This window comes from Talpa europaea (genome assembly GCF_964194135.1).
Source record: "Talpa europaea genome assembly, chromosome: 13".
Lineage (NCBI taxonomy): Eukaryota > Metazoa > Chordata > Mammalia > Eulipotyphla > Talpidae > Talpa > Talpa europaea.
Window position 1 is genome coordinate 27,367,021 of NC_140080.1, and position 15,957 is coordinate 27,382,977.

General features: G+C 46.8%; 1 protein-coding gene across 1 annotated transcript; it reads left to right on the forward strand.

The window, feature by feature from the left end:
* Positions 1–13,440: 13,440 nt before the first annotated feature.
* SOWAHA (sosondowah ankyrin repeat domain family member A) lies at positions 13,441–15,087 on the forward strand (the record flags this gene model as incomplete). The annotated part of the gene is made up of 1 exon (XM_084252612.1): positions 13,441–15,087. One exon carries the CDS (start codon positions 13,441–13,443, stop codon positions 15,085–15,087), a length of 1,647 nt encoding a protein of 548 aa, XP_084108738.1.
* Between the last annotated feature and the right edge of the window lie 870 nt (positions 15,088–15,957).

The window sequence follows — 15,957 nt, forward strand, 5'->3', positions numbered from 1 at the left end:
GCAAGGTGAAGGTCAAGACCCAGAGTCCTCTTAGGTTTTTCTCACTCTTTCCCATTACAATAATGGAAGGACATTTAAAAAACTACATTCCCCTTTTCTACAGTAAAGAGGAGGAGGAGAGATCTGCAGATAAAGGATTTCAATAAATTTCTGGGAGGCAGAAGTGGAAAGATGAGTGTTTAGGGATGAAACAGAGTGGGTCAAGCCAGAAACCTCACAGAGGGTATTGTGTCCCCCTATTCAAACCCCCCACCCCAACCTGGTTTCTGGACTCAGAGATCATAGATGTCCTGGAGGGTAGGATCAGAAGAATCCAAATCAGACGCTGGTTGGTCACCTGTACACTGAGTATTTCCCTCAATCTACCTTCCCAAGCAAGAGTGGATCAGGGTCAACTTAAAAGACCTCCACCCAGAAGTCATAATGAGATTCCAGACTGTAAGGATAAAGATCCTAAAAGCTCCCTTAATTTAAAAAGACCACATGTAAGAAAGGGGTCAGAATGGCATCAGACTTCTCATGAACAACATTGGCTCTTAGAAGAAGATGGAGTAATGTTTCCAAAGTTCTCAGGAAAAACTATTTTCAACCCAGAATTCTATGCCAAGCCAAACTGTAGCTTCAGTGAAGGGAGATTAAAGAAGTGTTCAGACATTTGAAAAAGCAAAAGCTCACTTCATGTTGAGTGTGGGGAAAAGGAGATATAAGATCCATGAGGTTCAGTAGAAGTCCTTAGTCTTCCGTTTGTTTAGCAGTTTTAGTGTAAATTCATGATAAATTTTCTCCTTTAAAAAGTGCATTTCTAGGGGCCTCCCTGGTGGCACAAGGGGTTAAGTCTCAACACTATGAAGCTATCAGCAGCCATGGCAGCACAAGTTTGATCCCCAGCCAGGGAGCTACCCACATGGTGCAGCAGACCTCTCCTGCCTCGCCTGCTGCTCCCCTCAGCAGTGTATTTCAGTCAATACTCCTGTTCTGCTTTGCACTCTGTCTCTGGTGAATCCTCTCATCCCCCTTACCTCTGGCCTGTCTCCCAGTTCTTGTATGCATTTAAAGTGCATTTCTAGCTCTTTCTACTGAAAAGGTCTAGAAAAAAGACTAACCCAGGAACAGTGATAAAGAGTCTATCCCAGTCTAGGATAGGAAATAGATAGGATGAAACAGGAACGTGTTGTCACTTCAGGTATCAAGGAAGAGTGATGGCAGCACCTCAGGAGCCAACTGCACAGCTTCCACGGGCAAAGGGAGGGGCAGTGTGAGCATGGGTAAGGATGAGAACTGAAATGAAACACATTGAATATGTTTAAATTCATGATTAAAATTTCAAAAGCTGGGCCTCCCTGATTGCGCAAGGGGTTAAGACATAACCTATGAAGCTATCCCCAGCCATTGTAGCACGAGATCGATCCCTGGCCAGGGAGCTACCCACATGGCGCAGCAGACCTCTCCTGACTCGCCTGCTGCTCCCCTCAGCAGTGTGTTTCAGTCAGTCTGCCTGTTCTGTTCCCCACTCTGTCTCTGGTGAATCCTCTCACCTCCCACACTTCTGGCCTATTCCCCAGTTCTTACATGCATAAATAAATCTTTTAAAAATAATAAAATAAATTAAAATAAACTTTCAAAAGCTCACAAGTTGACTTTATAAGATGCCAGGGACTCATTATTTGGCAAACTGATAAGCAAAGGGAAAGAATCAAGAATATATATGCCCTTCCCTTAGGACCTCAAGAACACTAAATAGCAGAAAATTCTTCTAGCTAATAAATGTAGTATAGAAAATTGCCATATTGTAATTCCTAATAACATGATGTGTCTAAGCAAGGGTCATCAAAGGCTGCTCATATTATAAAAGAGACACAGTCAATAGGGTGTACCTCCTACAGAAAAACACCACACAAATCCACCTGTGAAGCAACCTGCTAGATAATCCAACTGGAATCTGATCAACACTCTAGATTAACTACTAATTCTCAGGACCTATAGCAGATAAAGGACTATGTCAAATGTCACAACAAGAAGGCAATTGACGAAATCGAGATTGTGGGAAACTTCACAAGGTAAATGAAAATGAACCAACCAAAAAACACAGTTAACTAAAAAACAGATATACATTACAAGGGGAAAAGAAAGAAATGGGGAACCCAGAGATTAAAAGAGACTCAAGAGACATCAAATAACTGCCACTGGATCCAATTCAAACAAACACACATATACATAAGGGAAATTTGAATACCGACTGGTTATTCAGTGATACATAAAACTAAAGCTGAATTTTCAGTAGTTAATGGTATAGTAATTGTGTTTATTAAAAGAGTCACTGGGCCTCCCAGCGGTTGAGTGCTGGGTTGCGAAGCTGCCTGCAGCCTGTGCAGTACCGGTTCGATCCCCGGCCACTGGCAAGAGTCACACATGGCGCGCAGACCTCTCCTGCTGCCCGCTGGTCCCCTCAGTAGTGTTCTTCGTCAGTCTGCCTGTTCTGCTCCCTGCTCTGGCTCTGGTGAATTCTCTCACCCTTCTGATCTTCTGACTGTACCCAGTGCTTGTATAAATAAATAAATAAATCTTTTTAAAAATTAAAAAAAAATAAAAGTCACTACCTATTAAGATGCATATTTAACAATTTACTAATGATATGATATCTTCAAAATAATCTGGAAATGGTAAGAATTGACTAGGAGTAAAGGTAAAATAAGGATGATCATAACTGACAACTATTGGAGCTGGCTGATGTTATATTTTGTTTTCTTTTATATGTATTTTAAGTTTTCCATAACAAAAAAATAAAAACAAACAAAAAAGCAAATCCTATGCATATTTTCTTAGAAAGTGACTTGATAGCTTGTTGCACCAGTTACTAAAAGAAAGAAAAAGATGGGAATTTCAGAAACAGTGTAGCCAGCCAGGAGAACAGAGATGCCGGCTCCCAGTGTGAGCGCTGAAAGCAAGCGCAGAGAGCTGCCAGGGCCCAGGGGAAGCATTGGATAGAATAGTAGTGTAATGGATGGTTTGGGAAACCACCTAGTGCAAAAAAAAAAAAAAAAAAAAAAGGAAAAACAATTACACTCCCCTCCCAGGAAAAAAAAATAGACAAGAAAGCAGGAGTCGAATATGAAGCAAACTTTAACACAGCACATAGGTGAGCTGCAGCAAAGAGTTTTCCATGGTTATTATAATGTCAAAAAAATATGTGTTGCCTTTTAGAATGGAAGCAGAGAGAACTCATGGAAGATTTCTCTAAGGTCAAATGGAATATAAATTCACCAAACTGCACAGTTGTAGAGGTCAGGAACATCTGGGTCATGGAAGGTGGGTGGTAGGGGCAACGCTAATGTTCTCGTCTCAGGAAACAGGAAATCAATGGGAAATCTGTTCAAGATTGATGAAGAAAGAAATTAAGGTTTAAGTACATTTTAGGAGGTTTCAGAACAGGTCTGAAAAGGAACTAGCACAATAGTCTGGTAATTGAGAAGGGAGGCAAAGGAAGTCAAGTAAACCATTATTTACTACACTGGGATATTCAAAATTGATGTCAAGAAACTTTCATGTAAGCAAAATTTGGGAGGAATGAACTAACCACCAGAAATGCAAAAACCCACAACTGGCCAGCAGAGATACTTTGGAGAGAGGCTGGGTCCACTATGCCATAGCCCTACTGCTTCCAGGTAAAAGCTCTGCTGTGGACCTATCACTTTAATAAGAAGCTGCATCATGGGGGGTCTGGTGAGCCATTTATAATAGTTTGGAATTTTACACAGGCAAGTGGTATGATTAGATCTGTGTTCTAAATGGAACTACAGGGAGAGAATGGAGTGAAGGTGAGGCTGACTGGGAGCAAGGAGAATGAATACCAGGGGGCAAGGTTGGGGTGTGGCTGGGTGGGAGGGCCATTGGAGGGGTCCAAGTCAGAGATGATGACAGCTGGCCTGACAATGGAGAGAGCTGGATGGATTAAAGAGATAATAAAAGGGGTGAGGAAGAATCACACCCAATGCTCAGGTCTGAGCCAGCTGGGTAGGTGATGATCCCTTGTATAAGCTGGAGAATCCCCGGGAGGGCCAGGAGGATTGGGAAGAAAGTACCCAGTTCAGTTTGGACACATTCATTGGGGTCTTCAAGAATATGTGAGGCCCTTAACAGTCTGGCACCAACCACCTTCTCCAACCTGTGGCTACACTCACCCCAACCTCACCCCTGTCCTCCTGTCACCTGAGTTTCTTGCTATTCCACAAGCATGCTGTGTGTCTTTGCTTGTGCCAAGACCTCTGCTGAGAAGGCTTCCCTCTCCCTTCTCAGCCTGTAGAGTTCCTTGTCATGACTCAGCTCAAGCAGCCTGTCTTCTCAGATAACTTTCAGATTCTCTTTAGGAGAAGTGCTCCCTCCTCTGGGCACCCCAGAATGCTAAGAAATCTCTACCTAGCCTGGAGCACATCCTCCTATGACCTCTGTTCATCTGACCATCATGCCCAAGAAATAAACCCACACAAATATGAACTATTAATCTCTACCAACCACAACCATGCAATGGAGAAAGAAAGCCTCTTTAACAAATGGGTTTGGGAACAACCACAGGCAAGAAATTGAAACTAGATCCACACTTAACTCCAAACACAAAAATTCACTGAAAATGGATGAAAGGCATAGATAAAAGCCTAAAACCATAATTTTTATTTATTTATTTATTTGTTTGTTTATACAAGAACCAGGGTACAGACCAGATGCGCAGGAGGGTGAGAGGATTCACCAGAGACAGAGTGGGGAACAGAACAGGCAGACTGATGAAATACACTGCTGAGGGGAGCAGCTGGTGAGAGAGGAGAGGTCTGCCATGCCATGTGGGACCCTCACTGGCCAGCCGGCCAGGATTGAACCAGCACTGCAGAGGCGCAGACAGCTTCACAGCGCTGTGCTCAACCACCTGCGCCACAAGGGGAGGCCCAAACCATAAAATATTTAAAGAAAAACAGAGGGGGTATACTACTGGACATCAACCCAAAGATGTATTTGGGGATGCAATTCCAGGGGCAAGGGAAATAAAAGCAAAAATAAATAAGTGGAACTACATCAAACTAAAAATCTTTGGCACCTCAAAAGAAACCATCGAGGACCTCCCCTGGTGGCGCAGCGGTTGAGCGCTGGGCTGCAAAGCTGCCCGCAGCCTCTGCAGCGCCAGTTCGATCCCCGGCCACCAGCGAGGGTCCCACATGGTGCGCAGACCTCTCCTGCAGCTCGCTGCTCCCCTCAGCAGTGTATTTCAGTTGTCTGCCTATTCTGCTCCCCGCTCTGGCTCTGGTGAATTCTCTCACTCTCCCGCGCTTCTGACTGTAACCAGTGTTTGTATAAATAAATAAATCTTTAAAAAAAAAAAAAACCATCGGAAAAAAAATGCATGAAGTTTTAAATATAAGCAGCAGCCTTCATAACAACGCACAACACTATAGACTATCAACAAAAAGAAAACATTTGTAATGACATGATCATTACAAATCATACACTTTAAAAGAATTGTTGTCATCATTGGGGCAAACTCTCACTGTATGATATACAGTGAGGGGAGGCAGAAGTTTAAACCACGTGCATTGGGGGACTATGGTTCCTTCTTGGTGGGCACACTAGGGCAACAATGCCTGCAGAGGTGGGGCCTGCACTTCTATAGTGGGAACAATGATGTAAACCAATATTAACTCAACAAGGAAATATCAAAACTAAATAAACACATACCTCATGTGCATTCTGGGAGCAGGGCTAGAGACAGAAATTGCCTCTGGGGAATGGAACTAGGTAAAGGGGGAACTGTCACATTACACGGTTCTATTTTTCTTTTTAACAATAAAGAAGAGCGGTGCTGGCAGCTCTCCTGCTGCCTGTGACTATGCAGGTGTTTCTTTTCACAAACCTTTCCCTTTGCAAAGCCACAGGGGCAGCTCTTCCTGCCCGCCTGTGTCTATGCAAGTATCCTCCTCTTTTCCTCTTTTTAATATAATAAACTCATCCTTTTAGGGGGCCTCCCTGGTGGCACAAAGTGTTAAGCACCACACTATGAAGCAATCTGCAGCCTCTACAGCATGAGTTCGATCCCCGGCAGGCCAGGGAGCAACCAAAAGGTGCAGAAGACCTCTTCTGTCTCGCCTGCTGTTCCCCTCTGCGCTGCTCCCCTCAGCAGTGTACTTCAGTCAGTCTGCCTGTTCTGCTCCCTGCTCTGTCTCTGGTGAATCCTCTCACCCCCCGCATCTCTGACCTGTACCCCAGCTCTTGTATGTATAAATAAATAAATATTTTCAAAAAATAAACATCCTTTTAAAATGTAAAAACAAAACAAGAATAACAGTGTTTATATCATGGAGGATAGGAAGTGTCACTCGTTATCCTCTGTGCTGTTCCCTTAAGCTGGAATCATAAAGCTATTTTATCTTATTTGTCAACTCTCTCAGTTTGGTGATGACGATCTGGAATGCTGGGTCATGGTCAAGTGCAGAGAGATGCCAGGGGTGCAGGGTGGTGGTGGGGTTCCAGGAAAGGGAAAGTCTGTCCTGGATGGAGGGGGAGACAGGGATCTGGGGTTCAGGAAATGAACGAACAAGAAACACCTCTTCCCACCAAGGACTGTAGATACTACTGGCTTCTTAATGTCCATCACATAAAATAAATGAGGTGCCTTCCTTGAGTCTGGCTACCTTTACACCACGTGGGAATTTTTGCTCACAAAATTTGATCTCACCAATATGTGGTCACACCATGTTTTAGTTGAGACAGGCATAGGCCATATCTCTTCACAGCCTTAGGCATCAGAATCCTAAGGACCAATTCATGATGGAATCTTCCATTCCACAAGATTTGGACATAACCCCCATTTCCTTCTAAACCCCTGTGTTAGTTTCCTATTGCTGCCACAACAAGTTACCACAAAATGGAGAACTTAAAACAATAGGAATTTGTTCTCTCACAGTTCTGGAGACTTGAAATAGGAAATCAAAGTGCCAGCCAACTGCCCTCCCTCCGAAGGCTGTGGGTGGGGACCCCTCCTTGCCTCTCCCAGCTTTGGGGTGCCAGACATTTCTTGTATTCCTTGGCTGCATCACACCAATCTCCACCTCCATCTTTACATGGCCTCTCTTCTGTCTCTTCTAATGATCTTGTCATTAGATTTAGGACCCACCAGGTAATTCTCCAGGATGCTCTCATCTTGATGTCCTTAATTACATCTGCAAAGATCCTTTCCCAATAAGGACATATTCACCACATTGGGGATGTGGACATATCTTGGGAAACCACAATTCAACCCACTACAACTGCTAAACGGGAAATGAAAAACAGGACATATGATTTGCTAACTTAGAGACATAAACAATGTCTCTAAATGGAGACACAATGTTATTGAAAAATTTAGACTGAATAGTGAAAAACTACCATGAAGAAGCAGCAGCAAAAAAAAAACCCCAATCCTAATCAACAACATTAACATTATTGTTTTTGTCTTTGCTGTCACAGTTGCACAGAAGGGCCTGCGCAGACTGTAGTCTTATTGTCTCTCTCCTGGAAAGTTTCTAAGGCCCAGTATGTGGAGCTCAGAGGACATTAGGACATTGTGACATTTTGCCAACATTTTCTAGTTAAAAAAAAAAGAAGGGGTTATTTTGCCCAGGAAATTCTATCCTCATTGCTAAAGAGAAAGATTGAAGAAGGAAGAAAAGAGGAAGGAACAGCATGCTGTGCGTGAAGAACCAAGCAGCCTCTAGCCTATTTGCATTAAGTCACCCTGATAGTTTGTTTTAGAGTCTGCATGGGAAACCAGATCCTTTACTCGTGCCAAGCACCCCTAGAACCTCTGTATTTTTGTTCCTTGCTTTATTTCTGACCATTCATCCTATCTGGAATTGAAGTTTTCAGGAGTAGTGTAGATGTTTATATTTGCTCGGTATGATATATTTACTTTTTTTCAATCAACATATGAAAAATAACTAGAAGTTAAGATTCAGAAAAATCCAGAAAAAGCAGCTCTTTCCATGGCCTCAAACCTAGCTCCAGAAATTAGGGGACCCTTGAGCCATGTTAACCTGTTGTAACATATCCAAACTCTTTACTGCCTCTTACACTAAGGTGAGGGTCAGGTACATGAGCAGTAACCACTGACCTCATTCTGAAAAGGAACCCCAAGGTGATGAATGTCACTACTATATGACAAACTCTTACTGTTTTATAATTATCAACAGTTAGTGAACACAGTTATAGCCATTTAATTGTTGTGCAAAGTCCCTGTGGCCCCATACTAAATAAGAACAATCAAAGCAATGATGGTCACTATTATGTGACACATTGCTGCCATCTCATCATTGTTAATATTTATGGAACATTTAGTTAAAGCCTCAATGATGAGAACACAGCCTCTTGTTCTGGGAGCTTGAGTATTCTTGGGGTTTGATAGCTAAAAAGCACCTATATCATCCTTGTTTTCATTTAGCCCTGCTAGCATTTCACTAATGCTTAATCAGATAACTAAACCAGAATTGTTGATGGTTTCTTCCCCAGACCACACAGCCTCAGATGTAAACTTCATCTTCTGATTTCTTGTTCATTGTTCAGTGTCATAAATAACTACCCTGAGGACTGTCAATAAAACTGTTCAATATTTACTTAGCTAATAGTCTTAAAGCAGCAAGCAAGCAGACTTGAGGACCTGGAACTGGACTTCTGGCTCCCTGCTAACTGCCCTCCCACCTCCTGCCATACTCCCCTGATACGCAGATCTCAACTTGACAAGGGAGGTCTCAATCAACACATAACTTTCCATTTTTTATTATGACTTATTTCAGATTATCTTATTTTGAGTTCTCTGTTCATCAGCTCTTTGAGCCATTGAACAAGAAGCTGCATAAGTTGATGTCTAAGGATATTTTTCTTCCTTTACTTACATTGCTAAACAGAGGGCAAGTAAACATGGTATACCAGGACAAGGGTTGGAAGAAGCGCTATGTTGTAACTATCTGTCCATCTGGAAAACCAGGCACAGTTGGTGGATTTCACATTATCATTTGGGGCTGTCATCTCCAAGCCCACATGAATGGGTAACCATATAGAATGGAAATCTGACCTCCGACCCAAGCTGGAGACTCCACTTTACAATTAAGGAAATGGTTAAAATAGCACTTTGCAGGCCTCTCAAATTAGACCCTCCTAAACTAGACACTGACCCATATGAAGGGAAAATGGAGCCTCTGAATGTCCCCTTCAGCGAAAAGCCTTGTAAGTCATAACTCATCTATGAGAATAAAACAGGCCAAGAAGGGATGATTAAAAGCAGCAAAGGAGGGCCTCCCTGGTGGCACAAGGGATTAAGCACAGCACTGTGAAGCTATCTACATCCACTGCAGCACAAGTTCCATCCCCGGCCAGGGAGCTACCCACATGGCGAGGCAGACCTCTCCTGTCTCGCCCGCTGCTCCCCTCAGCAGTGTATTTCAGTCAGTCTGCCTGTTTTGTTCCCCACTCTGTCTCTGGTGATCCTCTCACTCCCACACCTCTGGCCTGTACCCCAGTTCTTGTATGTATAAATAAATAAATCTGAAAGGGAAAAAAGTAACAAAGGACAATAACTGCTTGTGACTCACCTGGCCAGAACATTGCTTTCCAGGTCTCTGGGAAGCCAGCCTACAAGTTCTCTACCTGGCATCAGAACAGCAGTACAAGGAATCAGATAAGTGGCCTGAAAAATGAATCACAGATACAGAAACTCAGCTTACAACAGAGGCACATGATCTGAACATTGTCACCAAGATTTAGAAATAAAGGTTCTGTTTGACCTCAGCAAGGACTGGGTTTAACAAGTTGTAAACATGATAAAGATGAGGTCCCTCTGGCTTCCCCTGGGCTGGTAAACAAGGACAAAACATGATTTGTTCCATAAGTTGTGACTACAGAAAGCTTGACATCTGGGCAAAGTTCCTTTACCTCGCTCTCTGGCAGCTCATCCCCCTCCGGCTCCTGGAGTTCCTGCTTATTGGGACCAGGACATGCCTGTTCCTCACAAGACACAACACCTGTAGTTGAGACAACAGGAGCAGAGGGGGCAGCCTGGTGAAGGCCAATCTATGCCAATACTAATGAAGGCCAATCTATGCCTCCACGACAAGAAGAGAACAATCACAAACATAAAGCACTTACTGTGCTTCTCCTCCAGGTTCAGGCGTGGAATTCAGAGGGTGATATGGATCAGAAGAAGCAATGCAGTATAATAGTACAACTTATAACTTAACATAACATAACATAGAATGTAGAGAGCTTTTTATTTTATATTTATTTGATAATGAGGCTTTAAAAATAACAAAAGGCCTAATATCCTGTCTTCCTCCAAATTTAAGATACTGAGATAGGAACACATAAGCTTCCGGTGGCTTTCTCCATGTTTAGGACATTATACAGTTTTACCCTTACTATAAATATACATTTTACAGTTGATTTTCCTAATGTTTATGGGCAAACCTCTTTAGAAAATTCTTTAGAAGAATGGATTTTGGGCCCTCCCAGGCAGCAGGGAAGCAAATTTAAAAGCAGCTGGGGAACTGGATATCATTGGCATCCTCACCCTATTGTTTATCAAACTATAAACTAACAACTTAAAATATTAAAGCAGAGGGAGTTCAGATGCACAGTATAAGTACTAATATAAATATAAACCATAAGCTAAGCTGTTATTTGAGGAATTTTCTTTACTTTATTTGACATTTGGAACATTGCAAGTAACTGGTGACCTAACTTTGCATACTAAATGAGCACAAGCTTTAGAATCAGATAGCTGGGGTTTAAGTTTGGGCTCAGCCAATTATTAACTGTGACCTTGGGCCAGTTTCTCTGCATAGCTCAGAGTCTGAAGCCTGTTAAGCACTGTAAATAAACTGAGCTTGTACCAGCAATTCCTTTTCAATCAGCATTTAAACTCTTGTCTACTCTTAGTGGTCACAGTCAAAATGAGTGCCAACCACATAAATCAATGATGATTTTTAACAGAGGAATTTTCTCCCTCCTCCTCTTAGAGAGAAGGGCTAGTAACAAAAGTCCAAGTTGATTGAAGCTCCATTACCTATAAGATTATGGAAATGAATTTTCAAGGAACACAATAATTTGTCCTGAAAAGACATATAGATAGACAGTAGCTGTTGAAAAGAAAATTGCAACAAAGGGAATGTGACTTTAAAAATGAAAACAGGCAATATATGGTAAGTTCTGCTTCTGAAACATCTTTGGCAGACATCCCTGTCTTTCCCCTCTCATTGCCTAGCTCAGTGACCATGACCATCTCTGACAGGGACCCTGTAATCACCTCCCCCAGACCCCCTCTTCCACCCATTTACCCTAATGGCATTGGTTACAGTGGGCAGACAAGAAGCATGGATTAGGGGCCTCCCAGGTGGCACAAAGGGTTAAGTCGCAGCACTATGAAGCTCTCTGCAGCTGTGCAGCATGAGTTCGATCCTCAGCCAGGGAGCTACCCATATGGTGCAGCAGACCTCTTCTGTCTTGCCCACTGCGCCCCTCAGCAGTGTATTTCAGTCAGTCCACCTGTTCTGCTCCCCACTCTATCTCTGGTGAATCCTCTCAACCCCCATACCTCTGGCCTGAACCCCAGTTATTCTATTCAGAAATGAATAAGCCTTAAAAAAAAAAAAAAGCATGGATTACGAAACAACAGGTGGCCTAATTTCATTTGTGCATATATCTACCAATGTTTCTTAAAAAAACCCAAATCTCCTCATAAAAGAAACCAAAAAAGATGGATTGTTAACATGTGATCTGCTCTTTTTCTTTTTCTTTTTTTAAGATTTATTTATTTATGCATACAAGAACTGGGGTATAGGCAGGAGGTGTGGGGGGGAGAGTGAGAGGATTCACCAGAGACAGAGTGGGGAGCAGAACAGGTGTATTGACTGAAATATACTGCTGAGGGGAGCAGGGGGGAGACAGGAGAGGTCTGCTGTGCCATGTTGATCAGCTCCCTGGCTGGGGATTGAATTTATGTTACAGTGGCAGACTGACTGAAATACACTGCTGAGGGGAGCAGCGAGCGAGACAGGAGAGGTCTGCCTCGCCAAGTGGGTTTATCCCTGGCCTGCAGGGGGTGAGGGGGGGTGGGGGGGGGAATCGAACTTGTTTTGTAGAGGCTGTTGATTGTTTCATAGTGGGTGCTTAACCCCTTGCGCGCCACCAGGGAGGCCCGACTTTATTATTTTAAAGCACGAACATGCATGCACATAAACGTAGGGGATAGAGAAAATATTTTCAAAATTTTAGTGGTTTTAGGTGCTTTTTTACCCTCTTAATTTTTCCTATGGTTTTACCCCCAAAATTCCATGTGAAAATATACTACTTCATCATGAGAAATTCGCGTTTTAAAACGCGTCACCTAAGCCTCTAGTGAATGCATTGCTAGTCGCATTATCTTTGCTGCAAACTGTCTGAAACCGTTATCCCCTATAAAACGCAATGGACAGGGCCTCCCCGGTGGCGCAGCGGTTGAGCGCTGGGTTGCGAAACTGCGCGCGGCCTCTGCGGCGCCGGTTCGATCCCCGGCTGCTCCCCGGCCACCAGAGGAGGGTCCCACATGGCGCGCAGACCTCTCCTGCCGCCCGCTGCTCCCCTCAGCAGTGTACTTCGGTCCTTCTGCCTGCTCTGCTCCCCGCTCTGGCTCTGGTGAATTCTCTCACCCTCCCGCGCTTCTGACTGTACCCAGTGCATGTATAAACAAAACAAACAAACAAACAAACCAGCAAACAAATAAATAAAGCATGCCTCTATAAAAAAATAAAAAATAAAAAAAAAAAAGCATTTAAAAAAAAAAAACGCAATGGACAACTGGAGAGGTACTAATAGCCTTGGAATAAGTGCTAGCTTTAAAATAATCGCCCGGTATTTTGTGGTTGCTAAATATTTCTCAAAGGAATACAAACCTTGCCTCGGGTCGCTAGTAACCGCTGCCTCCCCGGGGAACACACCCACCTAGCAACGCGAGCCGAGCTGCAGCCTGGCCCTGCGCCTTTAATTCCCGGCTGGGGGGTGCGGTGCAGAATTTCCGCTCCCGCACTCCCAGGGCGGCGCTGGAGGCAGCTGTCACCTGTAAGGCGAGCGCCGCGCGCAGAGGCCGACGCCCGGCGCCCATTGGGCAGCACAGAAAGGCTGAAACCTACCCCGGAGCTGGGGGCGCGGCGGGGCGGCGGAGGATGCGCGCCCCGGGCCCCTGCGTCTTGCTCGCCGAGACAGCCGGGACTGGCGGCGCCGGCGAGACCGAGGTCCAGCTTCGGGGACACACCCGTTGGGCCTCGGTGAGCGCGATCAGGTGAGCTCCGCCCGGGCGGCGGCGACTCCCAGAACCCCAAGTCCGCGCGCCCTAGAGGGCGCCGCGCCGCGCACCTGCCCGGCAGCCGGAAACAGCGGGCGGCGCGGGCCGGGAGGACCATGGCGCTGGCCGCGGCTGCAGCCGCCGCGGCCGCGGGGGTGAGCCAGGCGGCGGTGCTCGGCTTCCTGCAGGAGCACGGCGGGAAGGTGCGCAACTCCGAGCTGCTGAGCCGCTTCAAGCCGCTGGTGGACGCCGGGGACCCGAGCGGCCGCGCCGCCCGCAGGGACCGCTTCAAGCAGTTCGTCAACACCGTGGCGGTGGTGAAGGAGTTCGACGGCGTCAAGTTCGTGGTGCTGAAGAAGCTGCGGCCCCGGGACGCACCAGAGCCCCCGCCCGCCTGCTTCCCCAGCGCCCCCGAGGCACCAGCCCCGCCGTCGACCATAGCTTCGGTCTCCTCGGGGGACAGCGCGGCCCAGGAGCGGCGGTCCACGGAGCCACCTGAGAACCGGACCCCGCCATCAGAGCCCCTGGACACCCCTGCCTCCGAGCCCCTTCAGCCAACCGGGGAGCTGTTGTTGGGCCTCGCCCAGCTCCCACGGGGGGCCTCAGAACCCGTGATTCCAACCTTTGCGTTAGCCCAGCCCTCGGAGGGATGCTCAGCGGATCTGGCTCCACCGTCTAGGTCCCCGTCCGAGGGGACCCTGTCCGACGCAGACCCGCCAGAGTCGGAGCCTGGACCTGGGGCCACGGAACAGCCGTCGCCACCACCCGCTCCGCGCGCGCAGCCGAAGAAGCCCTGCATGCTGCCGGTGCGTTACATCCCGGACACCCCGGCTTCCCGCTTTCGGGGGGAAGAGCTGGCCCCGCGTCGGCAGCTGTCGGAAGAGCGCAGCCCGCGGAGCTCCCCGCTGCTGCTCCGGCGACTCTCGGTGGAGGAAGCTGGCCCCGGCCACGGTGCGGCGGGCTTGGGCCGCTCCCCGTACCTGAGGCGCCCGTCGCGCGCTGGCCCGCGTCTGCTGAGCCCCGACACCGAGGAGGCGCCCGCCACGACGCCGCCGGCCGCCGTCCCCCTGGAGCCGACCGAGCACGAGTGGCTAGTGCGGGCGTCCGGCGGCCGCTGGACCCACCAGCTGCACGGGCTCCTGCTGCGCGATTGCGGTCTGGCGGCCAAGCGCGACTTCATGTCTGGCTACACGGCCCTGCACTGGGCGGCCAAGAGCGGGGACCAGGAGATGGCGCTGCGGCTGGTGGAGGTGGCACGGGGTGGGGGCGTGCGGGTCGATGTAAACGCGCGCTCCCACGGCGGCTACACGCCGCTGCACCTGGCCGCGCTGCACGGCCGCGAGGACGCCGCGGTGCTGCTGGTGAGGGGTCTGGGGGCGCAGGTGCAGGTGCGTGACCACAGCGGGCGACGCGCCTACCAGTACTTGCCGCCCGGCTCCTCGTATGCGCTGCGCCGCTTACTCGGAGACCCCAGCCTGCCCGGCTGCACGGAGTCCGATTCGTCGGGCGCTGGAAGTGGCAGCCTCGCGGTCCGGCGCCCGGTGCAGGTGGCCGCCACCATCCTCAGTTCCACCACGAGCGCATTTCTAGGCGTCCTGACCGACGATCAGAAACTTCAGGACCTGGCTCGAGGCTTGAGGAAGTCGGGCTCCCTCAGCAAGCTCTTGGGTGCTTCACCCATGGCACCTCGTAAAAAGACTAAGATGCGCAGTGGCCTGCCAGCTTTTGCTGGTCTAATGCCTACGCTGCCTCCCACAACTTGATGGGCCCGAGGACACCGCCTGGTTGATGAAATCGGTCCTGCTCCCCACAGTCTGTAAGCCTGCCCAGGACAACCTCTTAATACCCGTGGCTCCATCATTTTTTCAACTTTGTCCACCACCTGGACAGAAGCTCCAGCTTCTGGATGAAGCTTGACCTATCTCCAGACATGGAAGTCAGATCTCCAGAAGCCAGGCTTGAATTTTGGAGGAGACTTGAAATTTAGGATCAAAAGTTAAGGGGGCAGCAGCTGGTCTGGCCCGTGAATGAGTTAACAGGATGTCTTGATACCCGTACACTCCCAAGCCAGAGCTAGAGCAAGGGGCTCTTTAAGTGTACTGTGATGTTGGGTTATCTGTCAGCTTTCAGAGAGTACTGGTTTTGTAATTTGAGGCTTTTATCCTGTTTTTAAATTCTAATGAGGTAAAAGAATTTTCATAATAACCTTTTGAAATTATATTTTTCCATTTTTAGGCAAAGTGCTCAGACATTTTCAATTTTTTGCTAAATATTTTGGAATTCTATTTCAAAACAAAGATGATCAAGATCTAGAGGAAATTAGTCCCAAACAACAAAATCCTTAAATGTTTATCTACCTCATTTTAGGAAATCAAGATTCTGGACTCTTGAACACAGAACACCATGGTGACCATTGTGAATGTAATGAATTTCAGTTGTACTGTTGACATTGAATATTAGGAACAGATGCATTTTGGGAGTCTAGGTGATTTAACAATGAGAGAAAGAGATGTTTTGGCAGGTACTTTTAATTTGTCCTATGGTGAAACATAAACATGTCTTTGCCACTGGCGATGGCTATTTTGATTTATTGTGAATATTTAATTTTTTAAAGTGTAGTTTAATTGTGAATT